The sequence below is a fragment of the Malus sylvestris genome, chromosome 2 (assembly GCF_916048215.2).
Source record: "Malus sylvestris chromosome 2, drMalSylv7.2, whole genome shotgun sequence".
Lineage (NCBI taxonomy): Eukaryota > Viridiplantae > Streptophyta > Magnoliopsida > Rosales > Rosaceae > Malus > Malus sylvestris.
This window is the reverse complement of record NC_062261.1, coordinates 37,951,110-37,960,862: the sequence shown is the minus strand read 5'-3', so window position 1 is coordinate 37,960,862 and position 9,753 is coordinate 37,951,110. Positions and strand designations below refer to the sequence as shown.

General features: G+C 46.7%; 1 protein-coding gene across 1 annotated transcript; it reads left to right on the top strand.

The window, feature by feature from the left end:
* Positions 1 to 982: 982 nt before the first annotated feature.
* LOC126584504 (uncharacterized) lies at positions 983 to 3,902 on the top strand. The gene is made up of 2 exons (XM_050248864.1): positions 983 to 2,848; positions 2,928 to 3,902. Exons 1-2 carry the CDS (start codon positions 986 to 988, stop codon positions 3,786 to 3,788), a joined length of 2,724 nt encoding a protein of 907 aa, XP_050104821.1. The 5' UTR covers positions 983 to 985; the 3' UTR covers positions 3,789 to 3,902.
* Positions 3,903 to 9,753: the final 5,851 nt, after the last annotated feature.

The following is a 9,753-nucleotide window of genomic DNA, read 5'->3' as shown; positions in this document are numbered from 1 at the left end:
ATATATGGAAGTTGGTTGTGATTGATACCGTGCACACATGTACATGTATGTGGAAATTGATTTGTCCCGTCATTATCACTGTGTACGCATATATGTTTTATATATGGGATTTCGTTGCTGTGCCTTATACACACACACAGAAACTTTGACTTTCATTTCACATACATACATACACACAGACTTTGTTTGCATGGCTTTGTCATGTGTATATATACACACACACGTTCACACACTGACCTTGCTTTTGTTCCATCACCGCACGCGCACATATATGAAGATTGCTGATTTGTCTCATCACACCAGCCGTGCACACGTACACACATACGTATATATGTAATGTGTCCATATATATATATAATATGGGTGTACTTGTTGTTTTGACAAAGGTTCTTTTGCCCGTGGTTGCAGTTAGTGGCGGGGTGAGCAGGACGTGGGTGTTCTTGTACAAGAGACTGCAACGAAGTTTTGCCGTGTAGTGTCTTTTGATTACAGTTTTCCCTCGGTGGTGCGCTGCCGTGTGGGGCTGTACAAGAGACTGCAACTAAGTTTTGCCGTGTAGTGCCTTTTGATCACAGTTTTCCCTCGGTGGTGCGCTGCCGTGTGGAGCTGTGCAAGAGACTGCAGCGGAGCTCCGCCGCGAGTTTGCGTAGCATTTTGGTTTCCTCTGCCACTGCAGCGTGCTTTGAAGGACCGCCCTGTAGCTGCCTTCTTTGCCGCCCTGCTCAAGTTTTGTGGCTGACTTTTTTGTTGCAGTCATGGTGTTTCTCAAGTGTTTTAAAAACAACACTATCACCATTCTTGCAAAGGAAGGCGATTCACAGGATAGTGGAACGACGTTAAAGCTTTATGCGCCACTTACCGGCCCCAAGGCGCTTGCCCTTCCCGCAAAAGACAATTCCATGCATATTAAGTCGTGGTCTTCTGAAGTACCTTGGGATGTGGTAGACTCTGTTCGACTGAATGCAAAAAAAAGGCATGCACATCGATGAGTCTTATCTTGAACCATTCGCACCATGTTCGTGACAATCATTCGGTTTCGTTTGAGCTTCTTGGCGATCGTATCCGTAGCGGAGCTATGGCTTGGAGTAGCACCTTGTCGACTACTGGAGGAGCCGCCTTTGTTGAGTTTTATTGGGAATGGCTTGAAGATGTCTTGAGCCGTTCTAAAGATATGCTTACCAACACGGGACTTTATCATGCTGTATATGCATCTCTGTTCAGTTATGACCGACATCCTTCCGTCATTCGTGCATTCTTCAAGCATTGGTGTTCAGCGACCAACACACTTCATACGGCTCGAGGGGAGATGTCGATCTCGCTTTGGGATCTCCATAAGATAGGAGGCTTGCCAATCCAGGGACAATTTTACGATGAGGTTGTTCCTAGTGTGGAAGAGTTTTCTTATCGCAACAGCCGAGGATTACCTGCAAGCTGCCGTTATTTGTTTGGGGCATACCATAAGCTTTTCCAAGAGGCCCCAGGTAAGTCAGGCGTGAAGATCTCTTCATGGATCCAATTTTGGTATTGGGATGCCATGAAGTACAAGAGGCCTTCGAAGAAAAGCGGTCGTAACAAGACAACCAGGCCTAAGGGGGACTCGGACCCGTCTGGTGTCATTGGTCCAGCTGTTCGTCGTACTTCTGCTGAGTTGAAGGCATTCGAGGATTGTGGCGTGGCGTCAGAGCACTTAGAAGAATCTTACTTAGCCGCTCTCTTAGCTTGTTGGCTCTGTAAGTTTGTTTTCCCCAAGGATGATGTCAACTTCATTCGTCCCGGAGTCTTCAAAGTTGCTAGCAAGATGGCTGTAGGCGAATCTTTTAGTCTTGCTATTCCAGTTTTAGCCAATATTTACGACGGCTTGAACGTTATTTCGAACTTGGCAAGCACTGAAGATCGTGCTGCGGTGCTCCCTTACCACTATGTGTATGGTTGGTTGGGTGAGTATTTTGGCACTCATTTTTCTTCGTCAACTTTAGACAAGTCAGGTCCTTCTTCTCCGTCTTCAGTCAAGTTGGGGCCTTTAATGACGAAGTATTCTGGTGTGCTTTCTGCGAGGAGTCTTGATGATTCGCAGGCTCAAACACTGTTTAGAAGTTGTGAAGGTTTAAAAATGGACCGCCTGGCGAGAGTTGGCTCAGTACGGCGAGGCATCATGGATGATTCGCATCTTCGCTCTTCAGATTTGTCTTATCTCATAAGTCTTCGCTCAGCGTATGTTTCTTTGCGGCAAGAAAACCGATGCGTCGTTCAGCCGTACAATCCTCACCGTTTTAGCAGGCAATTTGGTTTTGTCCAAAATGTGCCGGGCAGGCTGAAGGAAAAGGCCCAATCAGAATCCTTGCAAGCCGTGTATATGCATTGGGAGTCTTGTACCCGTGCATTTACGAATGCTTATATCACCCTGCCAGCCAAGGACGAGTTCAGGGGTAATCCAGTGACTCGTGTTTACGCGCATTGGTGGTCAAAGGTACATCATGAGGATTTGGGGATGGCAAGTGGTAATAATTCTTCCCATTCACGCCACGATGCGTTGAAAGAAGGCAGTTTTGCGACTCCTATGCAGCTGGTACCTTTTGATTGTGTGAGTGCAACTCCCTTGCAAGACAGACCTGTGGCTTTAGTCCGTCAACGTTTGTGCTCATCTCCTCACCATTTGGATGCTTCTGAAGAGGCGGGTGACGAGGTTGATTCGTATGAAGATGGACTTGTTTTGCGGCAGCGCCAACAAGTTTTAAACAAACGACCACTTGAAGTTGCTCAGGTTGACAGCGATGTCAATTTTCGTCATAAAAAGAAAGAAGTGTTTAGGCCTCCCCAATCCGATGGTCGTGTGTCTCTAGAGAAAGATGTATGCATTTCTTTCTCTCTCATGACTTCTTATTCTTATTTCAGCTTTTGCTTCTAACACCTCTCTTCGTCTTCTTTAGGTTGGGCCTTCTTGTCCTTTTGATTTGGCCGCCGCGGGTGTTCACTCCTATATGGATATGCTACTTGGAGGCAATCTGCTTACAGACGGGGAGATCGGGGATCCGCCCGGTGAAGAGCTCGTTCAAAATTCGCCCAATCTTCCAAGCCTGCCGTGTGTAGGTGAAGGCGTACAAGAGTCCATCATACGTCCAGCACCTTTGCCAGCTAGTTCTGCGATCTCTTTGAGAGGGCCGAACCTTAATGGTACCGAGCAATTTATCCATCGCCTCAAACTTCGTGCTGCCTTGGATGTCAAAAGCCATATTGAGAGTAGGATTTCGAAGTGTTCGCTGGAAGACCTTTCATTGCTCGAAGAAGATTTGTCGAAGCTTGTTTCTACGATTGACAACCTTAATGTTGATTCTTCGTCTTTGAGGAACAAGATTGCCGAACTTATGGCCGCCTCCACTGAGTATTCTTCCTTGCGCGCTATTTCCTTGAAGAAATTGAGCCCAGATGATCGAGCTCAACAGCTTGCAGCGATAGACTTGTCCTTGGCCCGAGTCCGGTCTTCTCAGCAAGTTGCTTCGGGAGATTATCAAGTCACAGAGGCTTCTTTAGCTTCCGTCCAGGTGCGTCTGGATGCGTTGGTACGAGAGCGAGAGCAGTTGGGAACTCAAGCATCACAACTTGAAAAAGTTCTTGCAGAACAGAGAGCTACACTTTCTCAGCACCATGAGGAGATCTCACGTCTAGAACAAGAGAAAGGCCTGGCTATGGATTTGCCCACCTTGTCTCCGACCGAGGTGGAGACTTTGAAGACTTTGGAAGGCTTGCTTCAAGATCGCCTCCGTAGTTTTAGGGACATATCTTTCCAGTAATATTTTCTGTTTTTTTTTTTTTTTTTTTTTTTTTTTTTTTTTTTTTAAAGAAATGAAGTATTCGCCTTCTTGCATTTGCTCTTTATTCTTCAAAGTATTTGTGTTTTTGTTGATGATGTGACTGTACTTGAAGTTTTTTGAAGTTTAAAGTTGCCTACGTACCCCCGGTTGATGAGGGATCAAGTCACAACGTAGTTCAAATGAGCGATGAATTTATTTATTTTTTTTTATAGTGATTTTGATGATGATTTTGCCGTACACAGTTTATGCTCTTGCGGGCCAGGAGCTTTGTGCCGTGTGCAGTTTAGGCTCATGCAGGCAAGGAGTCTGGTCGTCGCTTTTTAGGGGTAGTAACGCTTCAAGAATCTGCCATTGATGGGACCGATCTTCAAGCCGTCCTCTGCCATGATTAAGTAGGCGCCGCTTATGTAGACCTCTTGTATTACGTACGGTCCATCCCACTTTGATGTGAACTTGCTTTTTGTCTTGTGAGTTGTGATGATAGGCCTTCGTAATGCAAGGACGAGATCTCCAGTTTGGAAAGACCTTGGGCGGACCTTCTTGTTGAATGCCTTGGATAGCCGTGCTTGGTAGCATTCCAGGTGTTGTTGAGCTTCGAGCCTTCTTTCGTCAAGTGATTCCAACTCTTGAAGGCGCAACTTTGCATTCTCTTCATCAGTCAAACCTTCTTGTATAGCCATCCTAAGTGAGGGGATTTGACTTTCTAGCGGTAAAACAGCTTCCACGCCATATACGAGAGAATAAGGGGTAGCTTGGGTAGGAGTCCTATGCGTCGTCCTATATGCCCAAAGTGCTTCGCTTATTCTTTCATGCCAGTCCCTCTTTGTTCGGCCGATCACCTTCTTTAAGAGGTTGCACAATGTTTTGTTGAATGCTTCCGCTAGACCGTTGGCCGGAGCATGATACATGGAAGACTTATGCTGCTTGAACTTGTATTTCTCACAGAGCTCGTCTACAAGTCGGTTGGAGAACTGTTTTCCATTGTCCGTGATAATGTAACGAGGCACACCATATCTGTGGATGATATGTTCTTTGATGAAACGGACAACAGTTTCCTTTTTTACTTCCCTTAGGGGTATGGCTTCAGCCCACTTGGAAAAGTAATCTGTTGCAGCTAGGATGTAGGCTTCTCCTGCAGATGACTTTGGAGTAATTGGTCCCACGACGTCCAGTCCCCATGCATCGAATGGCCACGAAGCAGTTGTAGGGTGTAATGGTTCAGGTGGTTGATGTATGAAGTTGGCGTGGAATTGGCAAGCTTGGCACCTTTTGGCATGTTCCAGGCAATCCTTCACCATACTTGGCCAGTAGTAACCCATTCTTTTGAGCTGGAAATGTAGCTTTGGTCCAGATTGATGCGCCCCGCACACGCCTGAGTGCGCTTCTTCCATGGCTTGATTGGCTTCTTCCTCACCTAGGCATCTCAGAAGTACTCTTTCGAAAGAGCGCCGGTAGAGTGTTTCTTTGTAGTAGAGGAAGCGAGGTGCTCGTCGACGTATTTCAGAGCGGTGTCTAGGATCATTTGGAAGTTTTCCATACTCTAAGTAGTCAATCAATGGTTGTCTCCATTCTTCAACATCGACTGGAAGTACCGAGATGACATTTGTATCATCTAGTAGCATTTCGGTGGCGAGGGGGATGACCCATCTTTGGCAAACTGGCACGTCTGCCGCTTCGTCTTCTCCTAGTGTCATACTCGAGGCTAGGTTAGCGAGAGCGTCTGCCATTTGATTTTCTTTTCTCGGCACATGTTCTAGTGTTACGGCCTCGAACTTTTGTAGCAGCTGAGTTGCCAGTCGGAAGTACGGGACGAGATCGTCTTTTCTCACCTCATATTCAGTCAAGAGTTGACTAATTATGAGCTTGGAGTCGCCATATACCTCGAGGGTTGTGATTTCCATGTTGATCGCCATTTGGAGCCCGATGATTAGTGCTTGGTACTCAGCGACGTTGTTGGAGCACAATTCGCTTAGTTGGAATGAATAAGGTAGTATTTGCCTTTGTGGCGACATGAATACTACTCCTGCCCCCGCTCCGTCTGCTCGTGCAGATCCGTCGAAGAACATCGTCCATCTCGGGAATATGTCAATGTAGAATACCTCCTCGTCAGGCAAGTCGTCTGAGATTTTCCAATCGGCTGGGATTGGATGATCGGCAAGGAAGTCTGCTAATGCTTGTCCCTTGACGGCTTTAGCTGGGACGTAAATGATCTCGTATTGATTGAGAATCAACGCCCATTTAGCTAGTCGCCCTGTCAAAACTGGCTTGGACATGACGTATTTAACCGGGTCAGCTTTAGCAACCAAGTGGATGGTGTAAGCATGCATGTAATGTCTAAGCTTCTGGATGGCAAACACCAAGGCAAGGCACATTTTTTCTATTGGGGAGTAGTTCAACTCAGCGCCGGTGAGTGTTCGACTCAAGTAGTAAAGCGCTCCTTCTTTCTGGAATTCATTTTCCTGTGCCAAGAGTGCTCCCACTGAACTTTCCTGAGCGGCGATGTACAATATGAGTGGTTTCCCGGGCACAGGCGCCCCCAGGACAGGTGGACTTGATAAATATTTTTTTATGCTTTCAAAAGCGTTGTGGCACGCTTCGTCCCATACGAACGGGACATCCTTTTTCATGAGTCGACTAAACGGTTGACAACGCCCTGCAAGGTTGGAGATGAAGCGTCTGATGAAGGCTAGTCGTCCTTGTAGACTTTTCAGCTCGTGCAGGTTTCTTGGCTCGGGCATGTTTCGAATGGCCTTGATCTTTGATTGGTCCACTTCAATGCCACGGTGCTTGACAACGAAGCCGAGAAACTTTCCTGAGGTGACGCCAAATGCACATTTTAACGGGTTCATCTTGAGGTTGTATTTTCGCAGCCTTTCGAACACTACTCGCAAATCCTTCAAGTGATCTGATCTTTTCTTTGTTTTGACCACCACATCGTCTACATAACATTCTACGTTTTTGTGTAGCATGTCATTGAAGATTTTCTGCATTGCTCGCTGATATGTGGCTCCAGCGTTCTTTAGACCAAAGGGCATCACCTTGTAGCAGTAGATACCTTTTGGAGTGCGGAATGCTGTTAGTTCCTCATCTTCGAGAGCCATACGAATTTGATTGTATCCAGAAGAGCCGTCCATAAATGACAGTGCCTCATGGCCAGTGGTCGCGTCCACCATGATTTCGATGATCGGCAAGGGAAAGTCATCTTTCGGGCAAGCGTCATTGAGGTCCCGAAAGTCTACACAAACACGTATTTGTCCAGATTTCTTAAGGACGATGACGATGTTGGAGATCCACTTAGGGTATTGCACCTCTCGAATGAAGCCTGCTTCGATTAGCTTGTCAATCTCTACCTCAATTTGTGGAATGAGCTCGGATCGATAGCGCCTTTGAGTTTGCTTTATTGGTCTCGTTCCGGGCTTAACTGCAAGATGATGTACAGCGATGACAGGGTCAAGGCCGGGCATTTCCTTGTAAGTCCAAGCAAAGACGTCTTTGTACTCTGATAACAGTTGGTAATACTCGTCTACCTCGTCCGCACTTAGCAACGCACTCACGAAGATAGGTCTCTGCTCCTCTTTTGTGCCTAAGTTGAGTTCCTTGAGATCATCGACTGTGGATTGCCCCCCATCCTCCAGTTGTGGTGGCGCAGCAGTGACACCTTCTTCGGGGATCTCATCTTCTTCGCTTTCTTGGATCGTGATGTGGAAGACATCTTGGAATTCCTCTTCGGTGTCGTCCTCTTGGGCTGGTCGGCATGAAGATTGTCCAGTGTGGATGATGGTGCGCCTTCTTACTTTTAGTGGTCCATTTGTGTCCACCTCCAAGATTGCTTGGCGCTTCATCCTTGAAGGAATTGAGCTTCGAATATCACATTTTTCTGCTATCATGACGAGCTTTTCTTCCTTTGACGTGGTCTTCCTATTTCTAGAAAACTTCTTGTTGTCTTCAAGTCTTTCCAAAGCTGACTGACGAGGAAGAGAGCTAGTCGTGTTGCTTTGCTTCTTAGGTTTTGACAACCTTTCAAAAACAGAGCTTTGGGATGCTAGCATGTTAAGTCTCTTGAAGACGGAGGTTCGGTTTTGACCACCAATGCGGTTAAATGCTGACATTCTGGGTTTTGAACGATTCATCCTATCGAAGACTGACGTCCAAGGGGTGGATTTAGGCTCATCATGATCTTGTTCAATACTCACGCTGATGTGTTGAGTGCTAGCATTTTTCGCTTTGCTTGAAATCTTCACGGGTGCGTTTGGTGTGAAGCCTAGTCCAGCTTTGTTGTTATCAACTCCGTAACCGTGCTTCTTCAACTTCCTTTGAGTCTCGGTGAGGTCACGTTCTTTATTGTTAACGGTGTTTGAAACCTTCTTTCCATGATTCGAAGAAGAAGCAAAGTCGTAGCCAGCTTTCGACATGAGTTTATAGGCGTTTGGATCAAAACCTTCTTCGGTCCTCTGGGTTGGGAGAAAGCTTGGTTCCACCCCCTTTGGTAGAGCTTTTATGAAGCCTTGTGGTAGTCTTGCGACCTTAGTGCCGCCTAGCTGTGTCAGAGGTAAAACTGCATTCGTCTTGAGCAACTTTACATTATCCATATACCTCTGTGCATCGGCTTTGTTTGCTCCAGTTTCGAACGGGGATTGACCATTCTTTCTTCTCGACATCGGGATGTATCGGAAGACGGGTGTGTTTGGTCCATTTGAGGGCGTCTTACTCTCCTTTGTTGTTGCACGTTTAGCCGGCTCATTATCGTCCTTGCTTGAAGACGGCGTAACTTCTTCTTCTTGCTTCTTGGGCATGGCTTGTCGTTCCTGCTTTTTAGGTGTTGCTTTGCCCGTGGATTTGATCTCTTTTGGAAGAGCTTCGGGCACCATGTCTTCATCCATGTAGAACTTGGCGTCTGCGAAATGTGATTCGGCTTCAGTGAATGGTTTGGTGTCGCCATAGATCACCTTCACTCCTTCTCGGTAGAATTTTAAGCATTGGTGAAGGGTGGACGGTACTACTCCATTCGCATGGATCCAAGGCCTTCCTAAGAGTAAGCCGTAGGAAGTTCTTGCATCAATCACGTGGAATATCGTGCTCGACTTGAGTTCGCCAATAGTCATCTCCACTCGGATCATGCCCATCGCTCTTTGTCCTCCTTGATTAAAACCTTGGATTAGTAGACGACTTAGGGACAGTTCATCCGCCTTGATGCCGATTGTAATCATTGTCGACTTTGGCATGATGTTTATGGCTGATCCACCATCCACAAGCATGCGGTTGACTTTGTGCTCCTTTACATACCCAGAGACGAAGAGAGGACGGTTGTGAGGCTTGGATCCTAGCAGCAAGTCTTCGTCGGTGAAATGGATTGCGTCCTCTATGGCACAACATGTGGCACATTCATGTGGCCGAAGCTTCAAGTCTTCGTTCTTGCTTTCTTGCACTTCATGTTCATTGGGACTTTCCAAGGCCGCTGCTAATGCTATTCGCATCTTCTTTGGTAATCGTAGCGCTTCCTCAATGCTAAAGTGTGTTGGCAGACCTTCTTCGAGCGTGAGAGTTTTTTCTCCCTCAGTGGTGGTATCTTTGCTTTTTGAAGGTTCTTCCGTTTCTACTTCGACCATATGGCATGCAGCGATGGTGCACTGTTGGAAGAAGTCATTCGGGAAGTACTCGCGCAAGGAGACAGGAATGCGTGGCTCTTGCTCCACGGGTTCCCCAGCATACGTTGGCTTATCGACTTTTACGTTTCTTTTAGGCTTCCTACTGTTGCGGCGACGGTGTTTTCTCACTTGTTCCACCTTTGGTCTTGTGGCTTGTGGTTTTGGTTTCTTTGTTTTTTTGTAGGTCACCAATGTCCATCCTTCATCATCATCGGTATACGCATCTTGTTCGTTTGCCCCCGGCGATGGTTGTGTAGAAGGCGCCGTGTAGCTTGCACATTGATAGGAATGGTTGGGTG